We start from the raw sequence: 24353 nt of genomic DNA on the forward strand, positions 1-24353 counted from the left end.
AGCGTTCCCTCTGCGTTCCCTCTGCCTTCCCTCTGTGTTCCCTCTGTGTTCCCCCTGTGTTCCCTCTGCCTTCCCTCTGTGTTCCCTCTGTGTTCCCTCTGCGTTCCCTCTGTGTTCCCTCTGTGTTCCCTCAGCGTTCCCTCTGCGTTCCCTCTGCCTTCCCTCTGTGTTCCCTCTGTGTTCCCCCTGTGTTCCCTCTGCCTTCCCTCTGCGTTCCCTCTGTGTTCCCTCTGCTTTCCCTCTGCGTTCCCTCTGTGTTCCCTCTGCGTTCCCTCTGTGTTCCCTCTGTGTTCCCTCTGCGTTCCCTCTGTGTTCCCTCTGCTTTCCCTCTGCGTTCCCTCTGTGTTCCCTCTGTGTTCCCTCTGCGTTCCCTCTGTGTTCCCTCTGCGTTCCCTCTGCCTTCCCTCTGCGTTCTCTCTGTGTTCCCTCTGTGTTCCCTCTGCGTTCCCTCTGCCTTCCCTCTGTTTTCCCTCTGTGTTCCCCCTGTGTTCCCTCTGCCTTCCCTCTGCGTTCCCTCTGTGTTCCCTCTGCGTTCCCTCTGCGTTCCCTCTGTGTTCCCTCTGTGTTCCCTCTGTGTTCCCTCTGCGTTCCGTCTGCGTTCCCTCTGCGTTCCCTCTGTGTTCCCTCTGCGTTCCCTCTGCGTTCCCTGTGTTCCCTCTGCCTTCCCTCTGCGTTCCCTCTGTGTTCCCTCTGTGTTCCCCCTGTGTTCCCTCTGCCTTCCCTCTGTGCTCCCCTGTGTTCCCTCTGTGTTCCCTCTGCGTTCCCTCTGCCTTCCCTCTGTGTTCCCTCTGTGTTCCCTCTGCGTTCCCTCTGTGTTCCCTCTGCCTTCCCTCTGTGTTCCCTCTGTGTTCCCTCTGTGTTCCCTCTGTGTTCCCCCTGTGTTCCCTCTGTGTTCCCTCTGCCTTCCCTCTGTGTTCCCCCTGTGTTCCCTCTGTGTTCCCTCTGCCTTCCCTCTGTGTTCCCCCTGTGTTCCCTCTGTGTTCCCTCTGCCTTCCCTCTGCCTTCCCTCTGTGTTCCCTCTGCGTTCCCTCTGCGTTCCCTCTGCGTTCCCTCTGCCTTCCCTCTGCGTTCCCTCTGCGTTCCCTCTGTGTTCCCTCTGTGTTCCCTCTGCGTTCCCTCTGTGTTCCCCCTGCGTTCCCTCTGTGTTCCTTCTGCATTCCCCCTGCGTTCTCTGTGTTCCCTCTGCGTTCCCTCTGTGTTCCCTCTGCGTTCCCTCTGTGTTCCCCCTGCGTTCCCTCTGTGTTCCCTCTGTGTTCCCCCTGCGTTCCCTCTGTGTTCCCTCTGCGTTCCCTCTGCGTTCCGTCTGTGTTCCCTCTGCGTTCCCTCTGTGTTCCCTCTGCGTTCCCTCTGTGTTCCCTCTGCGTTCCCTCTGCGTTCCCTCTGTGTTCCCTCTGCGTTCCCCCTGTGTTCCCTCTGCGTTCCCTCTGTGTTCCCCCTGCATTCCGTCTGGGTTCCCTCTGTGTTCCCTCTGCGTTCCCCCTGTGTTCCCTCTGTGTTCCCTCTGTTCCCTCTGCGTTCCCTCTGCATTCCCTCTGTGTTCCCCCTGCGTTCCCTCTGCATTCCCTCTGTGTTCCCACTGCGTTCCCTCTGCGTTCCCTCTGTATTCCCTCTGTTCCCTCTGCGTTCCCTCTGTGTTCCCTCTGTTCCCTCTGCGTTCCCTCTACATTCCCTCTGTGTTCCCTCTGCGTTCCCTCTGCGTTCCCTCTGCGTTCCCTCTGCGTTCCCTCTGCCTTCCCTCTGCGTTCCCTCTGTGTTCCCTCTGTGTTCCCTCTGCGTTCCCTCTGCCTTCCCTCTGTTTTCCCTCTGTGTTCCCCCTGTGTTCCCTCTGCCTTCCCTCTGCGTTCCCTCTGCGTTCCCTCTGCGTTCCCTCTGCGTTCCCTCTGTGTTCCCTCTGTGTTCCCTCTGTGTTCCCTCTGCGTTCCGTCTGCGTTCCCTCTGCGTTCCCTCTGTGTTCCCTCTGCGTTCCCTCTGCGTTCCCTGTGTTCCCTCTGCCTTCCCTCTGCGTTCCCTCTGTGTTCCCTCTGTGTTCCCCCTGTGTTCCCTCTGCCTTCCCTCTGTGCTCCCCTGTGTTCCCTCTGTGTTCCCTCTGCGTTCCCTCTGCCTTCCCTCTGCGTTCCCTCTGTGTTCCCTCTGCCTTCCCTCTGTGTTCCCTCTGTGTTCCCTCTGTGTTCCCTCTGTGTTCCCCCTGTGTTCCCTCTGTGTTCCCTCTGCCTTCCCTCTGTGTTCCCCCTGTGTTCCCTCTGTGTTCCCTCTGCCTTCCCTCTGTGTTCCCCCTGTGTTCCCTCTGTGTTCCCTCTGCCTTCCCTCTGCCTTCCCTCTGTGTTCCCTCTGCGTTCCCTCTGCGTTCCCTCTGCGTTCCCTCTGCCTTCCCTCTGCGTTCCCTCTGCGTTCCCTCTGTGTTCCCTCTGTGTTCCCTCTGCGTTCCCTCTGTGTTCCCCCTGCGTTCCCTCTGTGTTCCTTCTGCATTCCCCCTGCGTTCTCTGTGTTCCCTCTGCGTTCCCTCTGTGTTCCCTCTGCGTTCCCTCTGTGTTCCCCCTGCGTTCCCTCTGTGTTCCCTCTGTGTTCCCCCTGCGTTCCCTCTGTGTTCCCTCTGCGTTCCCTCTGCGTTCCCTCTGTGTTCCCTCTGCGTTCCCTCTGTGTTCCCTCTGCGTTCCCTCTGTGTTCCCTCTGCGTTCCCTCTGCGTTCCCTCTGTGTTCCCTCTGCGTTCCCCCTGTGTTCCCTCTGCGTTCCCTCTGTGTTCCCCCTGCATTCCGTCTGGGTTCCCTCTGTGTTCCCTCTGCGTTCCCCCTGTGTTCCCTCTGTGTTCCCTCTGTGTTCCCTCTGTTCCCTCTGCGTTCCCTCTGCATTCCCTCTGTGTTCCCCCTGCGTTCCCTCTGCATTCCCTCTGCGTTCCCCCTGTGTTCCCTCTGTGTTCCCTCTGTGTTCCCTCTGTTCCCTCTGCGTTCCCTCTGCATTCCCTCTGTGTTCCCCCTGCGTTCCCTCTGCATTCCCTCTGTGTTCCCACTGCGTTCCCTCTGCGTTCCCTCTGTATTCCCTCTGTTCCCTCTGCGTTCCCTCTGTGTTCCCTCTGTTCCCTCTGCGTTCCCTCTACATTCCCTCTGTGTTCCCTCTGCGTTCCCTCTGTGTTCCCCCTGCGCTCCCTCCTCTCGGCTCCTCTGCTGTTCTGGCTGAGGGTCAGCAAGCCGACGGAGAACTGACAGAACAGGAGCAGAGAGGAGGCGGGGGGGTCGGGACTTTGCTCAGAGCGAAGGTCATCTGCTAAACAATGATTTCTGCTTCACACACACACACACACACAACAAAAGGATGAATGGCCCAGCTTGCGCCACAGATGGCCCTCTATCATGGTGTGTGTGTGTGTGTGTGTGTGTGTGTGTGTGTGTGTGTAAAGGAATGCTTTGTCGCCATTGAACCCTCCCAGATAAACTGGGTGCGAAGGCATTTCCTCGTTAAAGGTTCAGCTTTGGCCTAAATTAGGTCGAACTTTTAAGATGAAGGTGGTAAAAACAGTCAGAATCGTGTTTTTGTTGTTTAGAATATAAACGGACAGAAAAACAGGGTTAGAGTGTGTTAACCCTAACACACACACACACACACACACACATCCACACAATTAGTCTCCAACCATGACTCTGCAGTTTCTGTCCTCCCAAGACTTTTCAGGCTGGATTCTCCTCCTCAGACCCTAAACCTGTCTTACCCTAAACCTGTCTAACCCTCATGCTGTCTTACCCTCATCCTGTCTAACCTTAACCCTGTCTAACCCTAACGCTGTCTTGATGTAATTTTTTGGGAACGTGCAGAAATGAGTTTGAGTGAACAGTCCTTGTTAGACTCCAGTTGTCGTTCACACACGACGGCGAACAGGCAGCAGAGACAGGGAGAACCTCGTGTTCACACTCAGGACGGAAAGCCAAAAGCTCTGCTTCGGTTCTGCTTCTGGGCTTTACTTCTTTGTTAAATGTTATTTATTTATAATGCTACTGGCAGTGCTAATGCACACCAGCAAGACTCATCATGACAAACACACACACACACACACACACACACACACACACACACACAGAGAGAACCCTAATGGTAGTGCTAAAGGAGATTATAGGTTATCAGTGAAGACGACTTTTAGCTCTGATCTCTTGGAGGGATTAAATGGCTTAGCAGACTAGTAACCAGACCTTACACACACACACACACACACACACACACACCACTTAGACTCTAACCCATATTTATGTGTGTGTGTGTCCATTCCCTGGAGTACTCACAGACAGGTGATCAATAACATGAATTATCAATCAGACAAGGGACTGAATATGGTGTGTGTATCTGTGTGTGTGTGTGTGTGTGTGTGTGTGTGTGTGGAGGGTACATCTGGCATTTAGCCAAGTGCTGTCAATACTGTTGAAAGGTTTCTGTTAATGGAGTGGGGTGGGGGCCTAGCATGTGTGTGTGTGTGTGTGTGTGTGTGTGTGTGTGTGTGTGTGAGACAAGATAGAGGCTGCCAGAAAGAAAGGGAGAAATATGAAGTGAACACTTCTTAACAGCTTTTTATTATTAGATTAAATTGAGCAGCAAATCAGTGTGTGTGTGTGTGTGTGTGTGTGTGTGTGTGTGTGCAGAAAATGAGAAGTAGAAGGAGAGGGCCGACAGACAAAGAGAGCGGAGGAAGATGTATTAGTACAGACAGGTTGTCAGATGGATGCTTTTATCATTTGTCTTCTCTCTCTCACACACACACACATACACACTCACACACACACACAGTGGCTCTGACAGCTGGGTCGCTGAGCAAATATTATCGGAGGTGTTTCATTAATCAGGGCGAGGAGCTGTGACTTACCAGCCATGGAAGAGGTTTGTCAGTGCAGCCGATAAGCAGCCGGTAAGGTTTGAGCGGCCGGTAAGCTGTGAGCGGTCTCTTATCATTCAAATTCTGAATCGATGTAGAATTTCACGACATACAATCACAACACGCACATGCACGCATGCACACACACACACACACACACATATACTCACACACGCACAGATACACACACACACACACACACACACACACACACAGTTGACCAGTGTTCATTGCTCTGTCATTCTATCTAAATGGACAACAGATTGCCCTGAGTGGTTGTGTGCTGCATAGTATTGATTATCAATAGATCATCTCTGTCATACTGAGTGTACATTTATATGCTTCATTTGTTTGTGTGTGTGTGTGTGTGTGTGTGTGTGTGTGTGTGTGTGTGTTTTAGAGAGAGAGAGAGAGAGAGAGAGAGAGAGAGTTATTCATATTGTTCAAACCCTCGTTCCTAAAACACGTGGAACCTGCTCACCGTGGCCCTTTTTAAAGCTCCAGCATGAAAATGCAGTTCTGTGGCTCTCAGTGTGAAGACCTCCTGTTATATTACTGTTATGTACATAACATATGATATTTAATATGTAGCACCTCAGCAGGGCAAGTGCTCGCTAATTACTTTGTAATGTCATGACAGAGTTGTACCTTCATTATGATTAAAAAAGACTGCAGCTGATGTGGAAACAGAGAAAGCTCCATGTCAAGACACAAACAAGGACATAGAGCGAGTTGTGCGAGGCTGTGAATGTGATTCTTCAGCCCATCAATCGGCTCCTCAGCTTACAGGAAATCACAGCACACACACACACATACATATACAGCATCAGGACATTGTGCAGGCATGATGTGGTTATAACAGGCGTATTGATCTCATTAAATCACAAGCTGCAACTCAAAACAACCGTCTGCAGACTGTGTGTGTGTGTGTGTGTGTGTGTGTGTGTGTGTGTGTCAGTGTGGGCATCTATGTGTGTATTTTCAAATCTGTCTTTTGTAAATGTGTCTTTGCACTCAGGGCACCTTGCAAATATCTGTTTGAGAGATGAGGCTGATTGGTCCACCAGAAACCAAGACTTCACCTGCGCAGCTGTGTGTGTGTGTGTGTGTGTGTGTGTGTGTGTGTGTGTGTGTGTGCACACCATGGCTGTTGTGGTTTCCCAGGCTGGCTGGTTGACTCTGCACTCAGACCAGATAATACAGAGTTTAAACAGGCACACAATAGGGCAGCCTGGTTCCCACGGTGATGACAACAGGACCCAGGCGCTTTGTTTTTACTGCCACTGTGTGTGTGTGTGTGTGTGTGTGTGTCACAGGCATTTTTCTTGATTAGAGCCTTCATCTCACTATTAAATACATAATTTCACATTCAAAGGTGAAAAGTTTGCGGGCTTCTTGCACGCTGCTTGCAGGCTGGGACAAACTTTCTCTTCAATAAAGAAACAGACAGGCGGGCGGTTTGAACTGGTTCAAACGGTTTGGAAAAGAGGGGTCTTTACAAAAATACCTAGCAGGTGATTGGATCAGCCATCTGTTTATCTTTAGCGAACCATCCAATCAGACAGAAGAACCACATGACAGAATGAGAGAGCTGAACAGTGAGCGAGCACACTGGTTAGCATGTTGCTCGCTTGTTCTCATGCTCTTGCTGATTCCTACATTGATGTCCTGTTTTTTTCTGTCCGGTTCAGGTCGTTGTGGCTTCCTGCTGCCACACCTGTCATCAGGTTCAGGGTTAAGAACGACAGCTTGCATAGGTCAAACGAAAATGATCTTATGAGATCAGCTCGAGGTTGGGCTGCCATAGCCAAATAAATCTCGGCCTTTTACTGTTTCCCCCACTTTTTGCCATCAAGTTTCCCTTTTTAAGCAAAACTAAACTTTGAACAGTGGCTTGTCTGGTTCCCTGATCTCAGTGATCTCAGTGATCTCGGTCCACATGGAGCTGAAACCTCCTCAGCAGCTGCTCTGAGCTCCTCTGGGCTGATAATCCACAACACTTGATTTCTATGTCTCTATTTGTCCTGTAATTGCAATTATTTGTTAAAGTACTCTCAGGTTGTTTATACCTGGTGCAAAGCTACTATGCCGAAGTTCCCTGCAGATGTTACCTACTGGATCTACTTTCCAACTCAAAAAGGAAAATAACAAGAAAAACGCCATTTAGTTTGTTGTTTTGTACATTGGCATGAACCACTTTGCTCATTCTCATAAATATGCTAAAATTGTCTTATTGGGAGTTGTTTTGCTTCTTTACCAAAATCCAGTTTTACTTTAATGCACCTCCAGTTTCTCCTCAGTGCTCTCTAAGTGAAGGTTAGGTCAGACGTATATGAGCGCCAAGGTGGAACTGGAATATACTCTAATCTCTTCAGCAGGATTTCATTACACTGACTAATGACATAATGTGCATTGTCAAACCACTCATGGATGTTAAAATGTACGTAGATATATACACTATATTACCAAAAGTATTCGCTCACCCATTCAAATGATCAGAATCAGGTGTCCTAATCACTTGGCCTGGCCACAGGTGTATAAAATCAAGCACTCAGGCATGCAGACTGTGAAACAAGACATTTGTGAAAGAATGGGCCGCTCTCAGGAGCTCAGTGAATTCCAGCGTGGAACTGTCATAGGATGCCACCTGTGCAACAAATCCAGTCGTGAAATTTCCTCGCTCCTAAATATTCCACAGTCAACTGTCAGCTCTATTATAACAAAATGGAAGCGTTTGGGAACAACAGCAACTCAGCCACGAAGTGGTAGGCCACGTAAAGTGACGGAGAGGGGTCAGCGGATGCTGAAGCGCATAGTGCAAAGAGGTCGCCGACTTTCTGCACAGTCAATTGCTACAGAGCTACAAACTTCATGTGACCTTCAGATTAGCCCAAGTACAGTACGCAGAGAGCTTCATGGAATGGGTTTCCATGGCCGAGCAGCTGCAGCCAAGCCACACATCACCAAGTGCAATGCAAAGCGTCGGATGCAATGGTGTAAAGCACGCCGCCACTGGCCTCTAGAGCAGTGGAGACGCGTTCTCTGGAGTGATGAATCACGCTTTTCCATCTGGCAATCTGATGGACGAGTCTGGGTTTGGAGGTTGCCAGGAGAACGGTACATTTCAGCATTGTGCCGACTGTGAAATTTGGTGGAGGAGGAATTATGGTGTGGGGTTGTTTTTCAGGAGCTGGGCTTGGCCCCTTAGTTCCAGTGAAAGGAACTTTGAATGCTTCAGGATACCAAAACATTTTGGACAATTCCATGCTCCCAACCTTTTGGGAACAGTTTGGAGCGGGCCCCTTCCTCTTCCAACATGACTGTGCACCAGTGCACAAAGCAAGGTCCGTAAAGACATGGATGACAGAGTCTGGTGTAGATGAACTTGACTGGCCTGCACAGAGTCCTGACCTGAACCCGACAGAACACCTTTGGGATGAATTAGAGCGGAGACTGAGAGCCAGGCCTTCTCGACCAACATCAGTGTGTGACCTCACCAATGCGCTTTTGGAAGAATGGTCAAAAATTCCTATAAACACTCTCCTCAACCTTGTGGACAGTCTTCCCAGAAGAGTTGAAGCTGTAATAGCTGCAAAAGGTGGACCGACATCATATTGAACTCTATGGGTTAGGAATGGGATGGCACTTCAGTTCATAGTATGAGTAAAGGCAGGTGAGCGAATACTTTTGGTAATATAGTGTACATTCATGCTGAAAGGACATGAGTCAGAAGACACAAATCACACACAAAACATTAATTCATCTTTTTTTCAGCAGTGTTGTGACAAAGGGTGATTGTTAGAAAAAAGAATCGGTTTCATGATAGATGACATTCTGTTATAAATTAGATGTGGTCCCGTCAGTTTGGTCTACATGTGATATGATGGAAGCTGCTCCCTGATTACTGCTAGTTAGTACATTTCATTGTTCTGCTGTTTCTATCAGATATCCAGAGAGCTGAGGGGAGATTTTACTCCACAGTGTGTAACACCTGCTTTCCTAACCCTGCTAACTCACCTAAACTATTTCATTCACCTCCTTCTGTCCATCTCCAGGTGGTCGTCCCCACGCGCGTCGGCCAGGTGTACGTGTACGACTCGGTGAAGCCAGACCAGGATGAGTATGACGTCCCGCCCAGACATCAGCCTCCTGCACAGCAGGACATTTACGATGTGCCACCCACCCGCCAGCAGTACAATGCACAAGTAAGAACTGTGTGTGTGTGTGAGTGTGTGTGTCTGTATGAATCAACAGGCATAGTGGCCTTGACTGTCTTACTGTGTTTCCTCTTACTTGCGCCAGTATAACAATAATGACAATAATAATACCAGCAAGATATCTTTTCTCAACAACATGGGTAGTGACAAACCCCCAATGGTCACAGTGTGTCACTGACAGTCTGTCCTCAGTATAACTCCGATCACCCAAGACACATGTTATAGCAAAACTGAACTTATATAGTTATCTGAGCATGTTATGAGTCCACATGGTGGTGTAATAAACAACAACCTTGTTCCTATGTTCCCAGGGCCTTGGGAACATAGGACCCTGGGAACATAGGGCCCTGGGAACATAGGGCCTTGGGGACATAGGACCCTGGGAACATAGGACCTTGGGGACATAGGACCATTGGAACATAGGGCCTTGGGAACATAGGACCCTGGGAACATAGGGCCTTGGGAACATAGGACCCTGGGAACATAGAACCCTGGGAACATAGGGCCCTGGGAACATAGGGCCTTGGGGACATAGGACCCTGGGAACATAGGGCCTTGGGGACATAGGGCCTTGGGAACATAGGGCCTTGGGAACATAGGGCCTTGGGGACATAGGACCATTGGAACATAGGGCCTTGGGAACATAGGTCCCTGGGAACATAGGACCCTGGGAACATAGGGCCTTGGAAACATAGGGCCTTGGGAACATAGGACCCTGGGAACATAGGGCCTTGGAAACATAGGGCCTTGGGAACATAGGACCATGGGAACATAGGGCCTTGGGAACATAGGGCCTTGGGAACATAGGACCCTGGGAACATAGGGCCTTGGGAACATAGGGCCTTGGGAACATAGGGCCTTGGGAACATAGGACCCTGGGAACATAGGACCCTGGGAAAGCACATATGTAGAACTGCGGAACATAGGTCCTTTGTAATGTGCCCATTAAATCCCATATAAGTCTGGGGAACATGGAACCCTCGGAACTCTCTCCCTCCCCCTCTCTCCCTCCCTCTCATTGTGTATGCATGTGTGTGTGTGTGTGTGTGTGTGTGTGTGTGTGTGTGTGTGTCACAGGACATGCACACACACAGATGGCTGCATCCTCTTGTATCATCCGAACATTGCCTCTTTTACCGAGTGTCTTACTTGACACACACACATACATACACACACACACAGTCAAGCACCAAATGGTCATTCTGTCTGCAGTGTATAAATATTTGATATGATGGGAATATGCAGCCCCTCTCTTGCTCTAAATTTTAAATTTAGATCTATTTTTAGTGAAGGTCATTCATAACCAACAGGGGAACGAAATATTTTCGTGTGCGTGTGTGTGTACGCGCGTGTGTGTGTGTACGCGCGTGTGTGTGTGCGTGTGTGTATGTGTGTTAACCAGTTCACTTCCTGAGGCTACAAAATTAGCTATATTTTTCCACTGTACAAAGGATGTTTGTGTGATGATTTGCATATAAATCATCACACAAAACACACACACACACACACACACACACACTAAGGGTTCATTTAACCCCATACACTTTGTTCACAATGCTTTCTGCTAAATAAGCAGACAGACACACACACACACAAGCTTACTGTACATACAGGAGAAACTTAATGCTGACAGGCCAGAAGGAAAGGTCAGACACATGCAAGCACAGAGGAGGAGGAGGAAGAGGAGGAGGAAGAGGAGGAGGAGGAGGAAGAAGAAGAAGAAGATGTGCACACAACCCCTTTTCAGCCCATTTAGATGGACATTTTATCCTGATTTGATAAATGGCTGCGTTATTTGACACTCGCGATATTAGAAAGCACCGCAAGCCTTTTTGCTTCAGTTCAGCTCGCTGCAACAGCATCTTTTATTATCAATGAAGACTTTCATTTTCGCTGACTTTATTATTTTATGGACGTTTTTATTACCCAGACAGACAGATCTATTGCTTTAAGCTTCTGTTTTGCAATTGCTAGTTTTACTGGTAATCCAGAGAATCACCATAAGACACAGCACCTGGAAATTAACCATCCACATTTATGGCAAACTGAAACACTGTCATCAAAACTTAAAAATCCTTTGTCAAAATGTAACTCTGATGACAAAAGGATACACATTTCCATCACATGAACACACTTTCACATCAGCAGCAACACAATAACATACTGGACGCAAAACACTGCATTTTCACTGCTTTTCATTTATTTCTTCAAAAAGAATTCTGCAAAGCTCAAAATAGAAATCAAGCATCTTTTTCACAGTAGCAACTGTTTCCAAAATAATCAAAAAATACAAAGAAATAAGAAAGGTGTCAGCTCAAACCTTTATACAGTATACAGTATACTGTACTTTACAATACAATAAAGCAAACATAAAACAATAGCAAAAAACATTATAAGAGTCAATATCAATATAGGGTACCATTTGGTGTCCCGGGCAGAAATCACTCACTTTTCATGAAAAATTTGCAAAATAACAAAACTCTGAGGGTTTATTATAAATGGCCAAACATTTAAACACACATTGGTACAGAGATACATCTTTAAAAGGGTGTTTTTCATATTTAAAAAAAATGTTCTATGATTAGATGCATGTGATTTTGCCATGTCCCAAACTCCTCTCTACTAACTTCACTGAGTGAAATAAGTAGATAAATGATATACAATGTACAAACCTTTTACATGCTCTTGTTGCTCTCATCAAGTACTTGAATAAAATGAGTCAATTGGATCATTTATGGTCTCATTTCATAATAATAATAAACGTTTTGCATGTGTCCCTAGATTTGCTGTCCACCCCGTCATTAGGTGGTTACTGCCACTATAAGAAACCACCTGCTGTAATCAGTGACATCACTACCACTGCTTTGTCTTTTACAAATGGAGTGAAGAATAGCTCCTGCAGAGAGAGTACATATCAACATTTATAGTTTGACATTTTCATCATTTTATGATTGAACTTGAATGTATTCAATCTTAATGTGTCCACCCTGTCATTGCAAAAAATGAATCTATATAAATGCTTTTCAGAAATTCAAAATATGTTTGTTAAAGTATACAGAGTCACCTTCCTAACGGATACATGTTGCTAGCTAATGGCCCAACATGTGCTCATTAAATGCAAACTTCAGCCAGAAACGTCCACCCTGTCATTGTCCACCCCGTCATCAAGTCTAGTTTTATAACAGTTTTATAAGTTTTTCAGTGTTTTTTTGTGATAGGCCTACATTTAGGGACCAACATGTTTTTGTTTTGTTTATATTAATCTTGTTTTTTTCGTCTAGTTGAAGGTTTTATTTATTTATTTTTGCTGTTGTTGAGTGTCATTTCCAAATGTAGCCTACCTGTGCACAATTCAAAATACAGTAGGTGAAAAAAGTCATGTTTTGACAAAAAACATTTGTTGACAAAACCGTAACATTGTTTCCTTTAAATATATATGAGGCACTTCACTATTGTCCACCCTGTCATGCCAAGGTCCACCCCGTCATGTCATTGTCCACCCCGTCGTGTTCATGTTTTACGTGAATAAATTATTATATTCACAAGTTATCAAAACCTTTTGTGTGATTTTGCTCTGAAGAGATTTGGGCCAAACAGTATTATTTCAAAGTTTGACCAGATACCTTTATTTATAGAGTTTATTCAGAAAAGAAAGTACAACTTTCACAGATTTTACATATACAAACATATTTTTCCATAATTTCTGTATTTTTGAGAGATGTTTTCCAGAAACTAAAATATATTCCTGAACTAGGGACCAAATACCTTTCTGAAAATGTACATTTTGTAATCAATATACACTATATTGCCAAAAGTATTCGCTCGGCTGCCTTCACACACATATGAACATGAGTGACATCCCATTCTTAAACCATAGGATTTAATATGATGTGGGCCCATCCTTTGCAGCTAGAACAGCTTCAACTCTTCTAGGAAGGCTTTCCACAAGGTTTAGGAGAGTGTTTATGGGAATTTTTGACCATTCTTCCAGAAGTGCATTTGTGAGGTCAAACACTGATGTTGGACAAGAAGGCCTGGCTCGCAGTCTCCGCTCTAATTCATCCCAAAGGTGTTCTATCGGGTTGAGGTTAGGACTCTGTGCAGGCCAGTCAAGTTCTTCCACACCAAACTCGCTTATCCATGTCTTTATGGACCTTGCTTTGTGCACTGGTGCACAGTCGTGTTGGAACAGGAAGGGCCATCTCCAAACTGTTCCCACAAAGTTGGGAGCATGAAATTGTCCAAAATGTCTTTGTATGCTGAAGCATTAAGAGTTCCTTTCACTGGAACTAAGGGGCCGAGCCCAACGTCCGAAAAACAACCCCACACCATAACCCCCCCTCCACCAAACTTTACACTTGGCACAATGCAGTCAGACAAGTACAGTTCTCTTGGCAACCACCAAACCCAGACTCGTCCATCAGATTGCCAGACGGAGAAGCGTGACTCGTCACTGCAGAGAACACGTCTCCACTGCTCTAGAGTCCAGTGGCGGTGTGCTTTACACCGCTGCATCCGATGCTTTGCATTGTGCTTGGTGATGTAAGGCTTGGATGCAGCTGCTCGGCCATGGAAACCCATTCCATGAAGCTCTCTACGCACTGCTCTTGAGCTAATCTGAAGATCACATAAAGTTTAAAGGTCTCAAGCTATTGACTCTGCAGAAAGTTGGCGTCCTCTGCGCACTATGCGTCTCAGCATCCGCTGACCCCGCTCTGTGATTTTATGTGGCCTACCACTCCGTGGCTGAGTTGCTGTCGTTCCCAATCGCTTCTACTTTGTTATAGTACCACTAACAGTTGATTGTGGAATATTTAGTAGCGAGGAAGTTTCACAACTGGACTTACTGCACAGGTGGCATCCTATTACATTACTATTACAGCACCATGCTGGAATTCACTGAGCTCCTGAGAGCGACCCATTCTTTCACAAATGTTTGTAGAAGTAGTCTGCATGCCTAGGTGCTTGATTTTATACACCTGTGGTCATGGAAGTGATTGGAACACCTGAATTCAATGATTTGGATAGATGAGCGAATACTTTTGGCAATATAGTGTATGATTAGAACATATTTACTCTATTTAGAAATTGTCCCATGACAGGGTGGACACATTTTGCAATTCGCTATGCTTGCAGTCAATTTATAAAAGGTGCAGGAGCTTGACCAACATGCATTTCTAACAGCTTAAGGTCTACTTTATACAATGGATATGGAGTTCAGTGGAAAATCTCATCTTTTTTTGTGTGACATTGGGAAGTCTCAATGGCACTCTATACTGATATTGACTCATAAAACATAGTAGGCTTATGTAAAGCAAAAAAACAGCAATACAATAAAATCAAACTATGCACAGTAAGTAGCAGAAGGTTCTGTTATGCTGGGGGCTGGGGGGCCTCACTGCCTCCATGCTTGCAAAGTACTCAAAATGGCTGACCTGGGGCCTGTTTGAAGAGCTTAGACCCTGACTGATTGGTGTTCAGTTTTCTAAGTAAGTGCTTTCATGTGTGCGTCTCAGGTTTTCTAATTACCCGATGTGTTTTACATTTTGAACTTAAGTGTTTTCCCAATGGTAACAACATGATTTCATTTTTGAGCGAGGTGTCTTCTGTATGAAATAATGTCTGGTGTTCAGGGGGAAGTGTGTTGCAGAATAGCAAACACAGTTCAAAGCAGCACAGGTGTCTAAGGTGTGGCCACGCTGTCTTTAAGGTTTAGTTACAATGAGTTAAAGTTTTGCCACACTGGTTTGAGCATATGATCTTAGTGTGTAAGCGATCGAAAAAAAAACTGCAAGTGGCTTTGCCCTCCACTGTGTCACTGGTTGCTGTATATGAATAGATATTGTAGTTTACGTTTTTATTCTTTGGGTTTGTGGGATAACACAGCGTAATGTGAAATATGTAAAAGATCTGTTTCTGGGCCCACTGGCTTCGGATGTTTATGAGGAATGCATAGTTCACACATCGTCTCACTTCCTCTCTTTTTCGTTGCCAATGGCATCATATTCCATAGCTGTTAATGTCAATTTAAATTCACCTCGAGATTAAGGATCGATTCATCATGATTTTTAAGGGCTGATACAATACCTATTCTTAGTAATCAAGGACACTCATAACCAATATTTAGGGCACATATTCATTTCTATTAAATCTGAAAATTGCAGGGTCAAAATGTCCAGTATTAGAAATGCCAGTATAACAGAAAAATCACAAGAAAATCACAAGAAAATTAGAAGAAAAAAACATTTCAAAATTTGAAGTTTTGAAAAGAAAATCATAATAAGATAGTAAGATTCGTAGTAAGATCATTGATGCTTGATTGACATTGAGAATTGTGCATATATGCTTGTGAACGCAGCTTTTCAGTAAAACTGGCAAAGGCAACACCATGTTATTGGAAACTGTTTCTCTAATTTACATCCATTTATGTGTTTATGCTGAGCTGCTCACATGGCTAGGCATCCAGAGTCTGGTGGCTCACACACACACACACACACAGACACACATACTCACACACACAATTCGAATGGCGTGACATCACAGCTGCTTGTGTGTGTGTGTGTGTGTGTGTGTCAGAGGTCAGATGTCAGATGTCAGAAACAGGAAGTCATTCCAATGTGTGCCAGGCAGAATGAATGAAGAGTGGTTGATAGAGAGAGAGAGGAGAATTTTAGACAAGCGGGTATGAGACCAAAAGGTTGCCAGTTCAAATCCCCTTTCCCTCCTTGTCTCCATCCCCTCCCTTTGTGTCTCTCACAAATGAATGGATATGATACTGTGAATGTCTACTCTCTTGTTGTGTGTGTGTGTGTGTGTTGGTTCTTGTATGTCTACAAGTTAACAATGTTCCCTTATTATCCTCCTTCTAGGTGTATGACACTCCACCCATGGTAGTAAAGGGGCCCTCTAGTGGTCAGGATATATACGACACCCCAGCCAGCACAGACAAGAACACACAGCAAACGGTATGCTGCTGGCTGTGGGGGGTTACTGCGTGTGTGTTGATGTGTGTCACGCATGTTGCATGACAAGAATGTTAACTTAGACTTTTTTCCTTTTTCTTTTAAGTTTTCATGGGATTTTTTTGTATTTTTTTACAATTGTGTCTGGTATTTTGTGGTAATTTATAGTAATTTCCTCGTAATTTTATTCAAACAAATTTCTCAGTAATGTTATTTTATTTTATTATGAATATAGTTTTCTTGTTTTTGGGGTGGATTATATGGTCATTTTTGGGAGGGATTTTTGGGTTCATTTTATGGTCGTTTTTTTTTTTTTGTATGATCATTTTGTTGTCATTTGTCTTTCTCATTTTTTTTAAAACAATTTTGGAATATGTTATGGCCATTTTACAGTAATTTCCTTTGAAGTTTTACTATTTTGTACTTATTTTCTCATCATTTTCAGGCCTTGTTCTTGTCACTTTTACTAATCTTTTGATTAATTCTGTTTTTTTGGGAGTTTCTTTTGGTCATTTTTGAGGTAATTTAAAAATGTTTAGGAGTAATTTTGTGGTAAACTTCTTGTAATTTAATTTTAAGGGTTAAAAACGTGTTGATACAGGAGTTTCATAGAGATAGAAGAAGAAACACTACAGACATCAAAATAAAACCTTAAAAGATATATTTGTCTCTCGCAACAGGTGTATGACTTCCCCCCATCCGTCAGTAAGGACGTCCCGGACGCTCAGCCAATCAGAGAAGAGACCTACGATGTCCCGCCCCACTTTGCCAAGCTGAAGCCCCAGACCCCAGGTCCTGTCGGCAACAGCGGTATCCATGGCCACTATCAGCACGACAACCTCAACAATGACGACGACGAGCCGCCGATCCCTGAGGACGTGTACGACGTCCCACCCCCCATCCTGACGGACAAGCGCTTCCATGGAGACGGAGGAGGAGTCAGCCACCCGACCCAGGAAATCTACGACATCCCAGCCAGCCTGCGGACAGGAGTTCACCCAACCCAGGACGTCTACGACTTCCCCCGCGAGCGAGAGGAGAGAGGGGAGAGAGGAGGCGATTATGTCTACGATGTCCCACCACAGGTAGAATAATGGACACAGTGTCTTTTACGTGTCGAAATACATGATAATGTGCATTGTTGATATGAATTAGGGGATACAGTCAGAATCTTTCCCGTTCAGCAGGTAAATTAAGTGTTGTCCGTGTTAGACTTCAGAGACCTGTAACACGTCATCGACACTGGAAATGTCAAGCTATTTATGAGTAAATCCACTGATTTGTGCGCTCAAAACCTCACAATCAGAGTCAGAGATACTCTTGACTATTGCTGAGTTCATGTTAGTTTTTGTTTTTGAAATACTGAACTTCACCCAAGTGTCTACCTTGAGATTAGGTGCCAGTAGCTAAATGGTGCCACCTGGAGGTGTGGTAGAATATCACAACTACAAATGAAACTTGCAGGTGGCACCATTAAAGTGCACTTTGGTAGAGTGCTGCATTGTCTAGTTCCCTGGGTGTGATATGAGTCCACATGACTGATAACTTAATGTTGCCACATACAGGTGTGGAAAAACATCAAAGCTACAAATGAAACCTGTTATTAAATAAAACAACATAGTTACATTGTGATGTCCGATATACTGACATCAAAGAGCATCTAAGACATTTTGGGCTGCACTTGATCACAAAACTCTCTCCTTAACCCTATCCAAAGCATATCCACCAAGGATTAATGTGTAAGCATCCAGATATAAGCCATTTACATTCAACACCGTCACTTGTGGATCCAATAATAGAAAATGGCAAGACATGTTTAAAAAAACTGTTGACCCTATCAAATGGGTTACCTCAGTTTACAGACATAGATGCACAATGTGTGCATGTCGACGTCCGTGTCATGGAGCTGTGCGCTGTGTGTTGTGTACATTGAGGTCATGTACAAGTCAAGTCTGATAGTTACTGTGTTCATTATTTGATGTTTCTTTCCCAGGTTGTGCGTGACGCCCAGTCCACCAGTGAGGAGCTGACTTTGTCCTTCAAGCGGCTGTCAGCCTCGAGCACAGGAAGCACACGTAGCAACCACTCCTCTTCCTCCTTAGACATGGTTCCTGTCCGCGATCCCTCCTCTTCCTCCTCCCTTCCCGCCCCTGGCTCCGTTCCTGGGAAACCCCTCATCTTGGACCTGGAACAGGCCATGGAGCGTTTGTCTCGCCTCCAGCAGGCCGTCGAATCGAGTGTCTCCCTTCTGATGTCATTTATCACAGGCAACTGGCGAAGCCCCTCCCACATGGAAGGGAACCTCCCCGCTATACGCCAGGCTGCCGACCGGGTGCGAGCCGCGGTTCGGGATTTCCTGGAATTCGCTCGGGGCGCCGTGGCAAATGCTTCCCAGGCGACGGACCGCTCGCTGCAGTCCAAACTGGGGCGTCAGGTGGGGAAGATGGAAGAGGTATTTCAGAGTCTGGTTCGGCACAGTCAGAGCTTAGATGCCATCTCCTGGGCGCCCACAGCGCTCGCGGCACCACCGGCCGGCGGGGACGATTTGGACCGACTGATCATGACGGCACGCGGCGTTCCTGACGACGCCAAGCAGCTGGCTTCATTTCTCCATGGTAATGCCTCATTGCTCTTCAAACGGACAAATCGGCAACAGCAGCAGCTGCCCCTCCCACCGATCCCAGGGGATATGGGCGGTCACATGACGGGATCAGGAAGCGGGAGCTATCAGGGAGGGGAGAAGGTGAATATTCAGTCGAGGCCCCTTCCCTCACCGCCAAAGTTTACAGCCACAGAAGAAGAGGAGGGTCTGGACAGGCCGTATGAGACCACAGAGGAAGGATGGATGGAGGACTATGACTATGTACATCTACAGGTACCCCACACACACACACACACACACTCACACATACTCACACATACTGGATTTGAACATGCACCTTAAGGGAATACAGGTGCAGGTCTGCACATCATGTGGCCTGTATCCCCTGCCAGTTGAGATATGGTTGTCATATTTCATATTTCCCATCCCTGCTGGTTCTGATTTCTAGTGCATCAGTTTCAAATGAACTTAGAAAGCAGATCACAGAGCAATATGTCATCACAAATAGTCACACTCTGCATGAAACACACAACTATGACAAATTTAAACACACAGCATCCATGAAGGCTAAACTCTTGTGCCAGTTCAGTGTGTGTGTGTGTATGTGTGTGTGTGTGTGTGTGTGTGTGTGTGTGTGTGTGTGTGTGTGTGTGTGTGTGTGTGTGTGTGTGCGTGCGTGCGTGCGTGTGTGCGTGCGTGCGTGTGTGCATGTGTGTGTGTGTTAACACCAGGTGTGAGGCTGCAGATTTGATTGATGGTCCAATACATAGCATCTCCAAGGGGGCCACACACACACACACACACACACACACACACACACCTGCCATAACTATGATGGATGATGACGCACTTGAAGAGTAGGGACCCTTAACACTGTGTGTGTGTGTGTGTGTGTGCGCGCGCAACATTCATGGACATTTGTTCTCAGTCCAAAGCGGGACAATATCCTATTTGTTTTTGTTTTGTCAAAAAACTTAGATAATGATGTTGATAAGGTAGATTATCATCAGATGTTTATTATTTTTAAGAATGTTAACTGGGTCCAGCTGGCAGGAGGCTAACAGTTAGCATGTGGAGCTTCCAGCCCTCAGTAACACTGAGAGGAAGACATCAGCGCTGCTGTCCTGCAGCTCATAGTTTTCAAATTTGGTGCCGCTAAACTGAGCATTAAGTTTTCTGTGCACACAGAAGGAATGCAACTGGTCACAGGGTTTCCCACATAAAAAAGAAAAGGTTCAGGTGTATCACATCATCCTGAGGTCAAACTTTGAACACAGCACAAAAAGATGTTGTCACGCTGTGTTTTGTATAAATGTAAGCACGACACATGAGTAGATTCCTTGATATAATCTGGCCATCTGACTAAGACCTCAGAAGGTGCTGTGCAGAGAGCGAGGCCAGACTCTGCTGTGATGCAGCGAGTGGACGAGGAACACTAACCGGCTTCTTTGGTTGTCAGGGGAAGGAAGAGTTTGAGAAGAACCAAAGACAGCTGCTGGAGAAAGGCAACATTATCAGACAAAACAAGACACAACTGGAACAGCAACAGGTACCATTGTGTGTGTGTGTGTGTGTGAGCAAGTGAGAGAGAGACAGAAAGAGAGAACAGAAGCCTCAGCTACTATATACCAGCGTTTCTGTGCCAGCTGGATTTTAGAATCATTCTAGCTCACTACTGAGGCATAAGAACATCTGGTTTACAAGTACACACACACACACACACACACACACATATTGATAGATAGATAGATAGATAGATAGATATAGATACATATGTATATACAGTTGTCCCTCGCTATAACGCGGTTCAACTTTCGCGGCCTCGCAGTTTCACGGATTTTTTTTAGTGCAGTTTTGCATGTTTTTTTTTGTTTGTTTGTTTGTTTGTTTTTTTACAGCGCATTGAGTTCTGCGTCCTTATTTTTCTACGAAGGTTTGAACTTTGAGAGTGTTTAAACAAGAGAGAAAAGTGAGAAAATGTTAATGCCTGTCTGAGAAAAGTGTATAAAGTGAGCAGTGAGGGGTTTTACAGCCTTAAAACATCTATAATAATTGTAAAAAATAAAGCTGACTACTACTATTTTTAGAACATAACTCCCGCGATTAACAAGGGACCACTGTATACACACGGAACTGCCCTGGGTGTGACATTGTAATTTTTAAAATTATGATCTATTTCAGATTTTAAAAGAAAAGAGCAAAAATCGTTCTTTTTACTTTTTAAACAATTATCCAAATGTTATAAATATAAAGCTTCATTAATTTCATGACTGCGTGACTTCTGCCGTGTGAAGAGCCCAGGAAAAACTGTCATTAATTACCTCCTCATCTCTTTACAGATTAAACAGTTTGAGCGGCTAGAGCAGGAAGTCAGCCAGCCAATCAACAACGACATGTCGGGCTGGGTCCCGTCCCCCCACCACCCTCTGGCCAACCAGCTCACCCGAAACGGCTCAGGGGGCCCCTCCTCCTCCAAGCTCTGCCACAGCGACCGCCAGCTCCTCCTCTTCTACCAGGAGCAGTGTGAGCAGAACGTTACCACGGTGACCAACGCCATTGATGCCTTCTTCACAGCTGTAAACTCCAACCAGCCGCCCAAAATCTTTGTCGCACACAGCAAATTTGTCATCCTCAGCGCCCACAAGCTGGTGTTCATCGGAGACACGCTGTCACGCCAGGCCAAGTTACCTGAGGTTAGGGCCCGGGTGGCCCAGAGCAGCAACGCCCTCTGCGACAAGCTGAAAGACATTGTTATCAGCACCAAGACGGCAGCGCTTCAGTATCCCTCACCTGGCGCCGCCAGAGAGATGACGGAGAGGGTGAGGGAGCTGGCCGGCTGCACGCAGCAGTTCAGGATGGTGCTGGGACAGCTTGTCGTCATGTAGGGACCGGTAGAGCCTGAGAGCGCTGTGCGGACAGCAAGACAACCAAATAGTGACAGAAACTGTAGAGTTAAAGCCTCTACGCTTTTGGAACATAGGATCAGAGACGCTGTTCACCCATAGAGAACGGAGAGCACCCTGGAAGACGGTGGCCATGGCCATGCAGCGTGGCCTGGGAGACCCCGGAGACTCCTGGAAACCCCTGGAGCACAGAGAATTGTAGGGAACTCCCGGCAAATGTGAGGTCAGAGACCCCATGTGCCTGTGCAGGTTGAGGCTTTATATCCCATATACTCCTGGAGGGTAAATGTGGGCAACCCTGTGGGGTCCCACAGCGGAGCGTGGAGGGTTTCAGGAAACAAACTGCTCTGTCTGGGACTGGGACACTGACCTCCCCTCCATCCCTCCTTCCTCCCTTCTCCAGGCCCTACCTCTCCATTCACTGGGACCATTCCTCTCTTCATCCCTCATTCCTCAGTCTGCTTTTTATTCTAGAAAATCAAAAAGGAACATTTTATCTTCAATGGGCTGGGCCAACGGTTGTAAAATAATCATTGTAAATATTTAAGTTACCTATTTACCCAGATAAAAGAAAGAAAAAAGAAATGACTAAAGAACTTCCATTATATATAAATACAGTATATATATATATATATATATATATAAAAATATATATATTTGTTTTGTTTTGTTTTGTTTTGTTTTCAGTTCTTTTTTGGAGGAAAGAAAAATGAAAAAATAAATGTAGTTTTTAGACTATCCATTATTAGTAATATTATATTAGTTATTATTGCTATACTGAATAATTATGGCTCTGATTCTTGACCATTGTATCATTATTGTTATGGATGTCTAAATTCCAGATTATATGTATGTATGTATGTTGTAGTACTTCTATGCTCTTCTCCATCCCTAAGGAAAGGCACACATGCAAAAGAAGATAAAAGAAAAAAGAAAGCGGAGACACTTAAAGCGATGGTTAGATGGACAACTTCTTGACGCAGTCATGACAGGCAGAAATGTTGCAGGGATGAGAACGGGCAACCAGGACAAACACAACTTAAACAGTACTGTTGATTTGAATACAAAATTCAGTTGCTCATAATTGCAAAACTGGCCATCAACTTTGCCTCATGATGTTTATTGCCCGTAGCCCACCAAGTTGTCCATGCTACTTTTGTGCCGTGTTCAGTCCACTGTCACTGGTACAAGCTCAGCGTTGCCCGATTGTATTGCCTGGAATTGTGTCAGTCCTCTATCGCTGTTGCAGGCAACATTGCTGACAAAGCATTGCCTCAGAAAGATGTCCATATAATTACAGTTGTACAATTCTACAATTAAAGTTGATTTCATCGGATAATTATGTCTAGGTTGTTTTGTATGAGGCATGTATTAAGACATTAAGGACAAGACATGAACACTGTAGTTCTTCTTTTCTTAAGGCGGTATTATCTGGATTTTTATAAGTCGGGATAATGGAGCAAGAACAGGACAACAATGTCAAAGACAGATTTGTGATTTTCACGTGGACAACCATGGTTGATCTGTAGTGCTTACCAAAATATCAAAAAGTGGAACATTTTCAATACTATTTTCTAGGATTCCAGTGATTCTGGTTTTATGTCATGTAATCAAATCAGTCAAAAGAAATGTGTCACCACCAAATATTAGCTTACATAGATAGCTGTAGTTGCTGCTTGGCAAAGGGGACTTGTTAGAACGTGCTATCAGCAAGGAAGTGAAACTCTCACGGCATTGCTCATTTCACTGTCAGAATTCTTTGTACAGTACATGTAAATTGCAAAAAAATAAGGGAAACACTAAGAAAAAGTTCACAGGGTCTTGGACGTAACAACATAAGCTACCAGAACAGCTTCAATACGCCTTAGCTCAGATTCTACAAGTGTCTTCTCTCTACTGAAGGGCTTTGACACCACTCCCCAACAAGAAAGTCCATCATTTGATGTTGAAATGATGAAAACGCTGTTTTCAGGTGCTTCTCCAAAATCTCCAACAATTGCTCGTTTGGGTCAGTATCTGACAACTGGGACAGTCATGGGATTTGATTTACACTGGCCTCGTCCTTCTCAAACCATTCAGTGACCTCTGACGTCCCGTGGACGGAAGCTTTGGATGACTAAAGATGGAACTGCTTCACCATAGAATGAACATCGATTACTGAGTGAGCGGCTTTGTATTTGTTCATATTTCCCTTTCCCTTTAATGGTGTTCAGTGAGTCTAAGTCATGCCAGGAAAATGCAGCGCACACCCCGAGCAGAGGCAGAACCCTTCACCATGAGGAACCAACTCTCAGGCTTCCTCGTGATGTGTGCCACACATTCATCTGCTTTCAGAACAGGGTTAAGAATAATGACTTTGAATAATGAATAAAGAGTTTTTCTCTGCTCAGCTGATGACTGGCCATACCAACCACAGCATCCCTATGTGTCAAAGTTCTCAGCGGACTGTATTCAGTGAAACTACCTGCTCACTTGTTGATTAAACTTGCAGCCACCTGATTCAGATTTGCTTGTCTGTTTTTCCCATTGCATGACAAACCAGTGCATGAACATCCAGAATGTCCCGTTCGATGACGTTTTTTCTTTACCGCCTGTAAACTGTAAACAGGTTTGTTGTTGGGTTGCATCATTCTGCCTCTAGTGGTTGTAGCGGCCATATGCAGCAGTTAAACTATGCATTTAGAATATTTGTTATTGCTTTAGATAACATTGTTACACATCAGCGGTAACACTGATCTCATGGGTGGATGCAATCATTCTTCAAACATCATGTAGAGAGCTGGGAAGGTTGGAAGACATTTTGCACTCATTAGCAGGAA

General features: G+C 45.6%; 1 protein-coding gene across 2 annotated transcripts in view; it reads left to right on the plus strand.

Annotated features, from left to right (window-relative positions):
• The window catches only part of bcar1 (BCAR1 scaffold protein, Cas family member), a 92259-nt gene extending 68226 nt beyond the window's left edge, over positions 1-24033 (plus strand). For both annotated transcript variants that reach the window (XM_030053620.1, XM_030053619.1), the window contains exons 3-8: positions 8906-9055; positions 15937-16032; positions 16710-17114; positions 18023-18904; positions 20091-20180; positions 20971-24033. In XM_030053620.1, coding sequence (XP_029909480.1) covers positions 8906-9055; positions 15937-16032; positions 16710-17114; positions 18023-18904; positions 20091-20180; positions 20971-21516 — 2169 coding nt within the window. In that variant the 3' untranslated portion in view covers positions 21517-24033. The remainder of the gene's footprint in view (positions 1-8905; positions 9056-15936; positions 16033-16709; positions 17115-18022; positions 18905-20090; positions 20181-20970) is intronic.
• Positions 24034-24353: the final 320 nt, after the last annotated feature.

The sequence above is a fragment of the Myripristis murdjan genome, chromosome 6 (assembly GCF_902150065.1).
Source record: "Myripristis murdjan chromosome 6, fMyrMur1.1, whole genome shotgun sequence".
Lineage (NCBI taxonomy): Eukaryota > Metazoa > Chordata > Actinopteri > Holocentriformes > Holocentridae > Myripristis > Myripristis murdjan.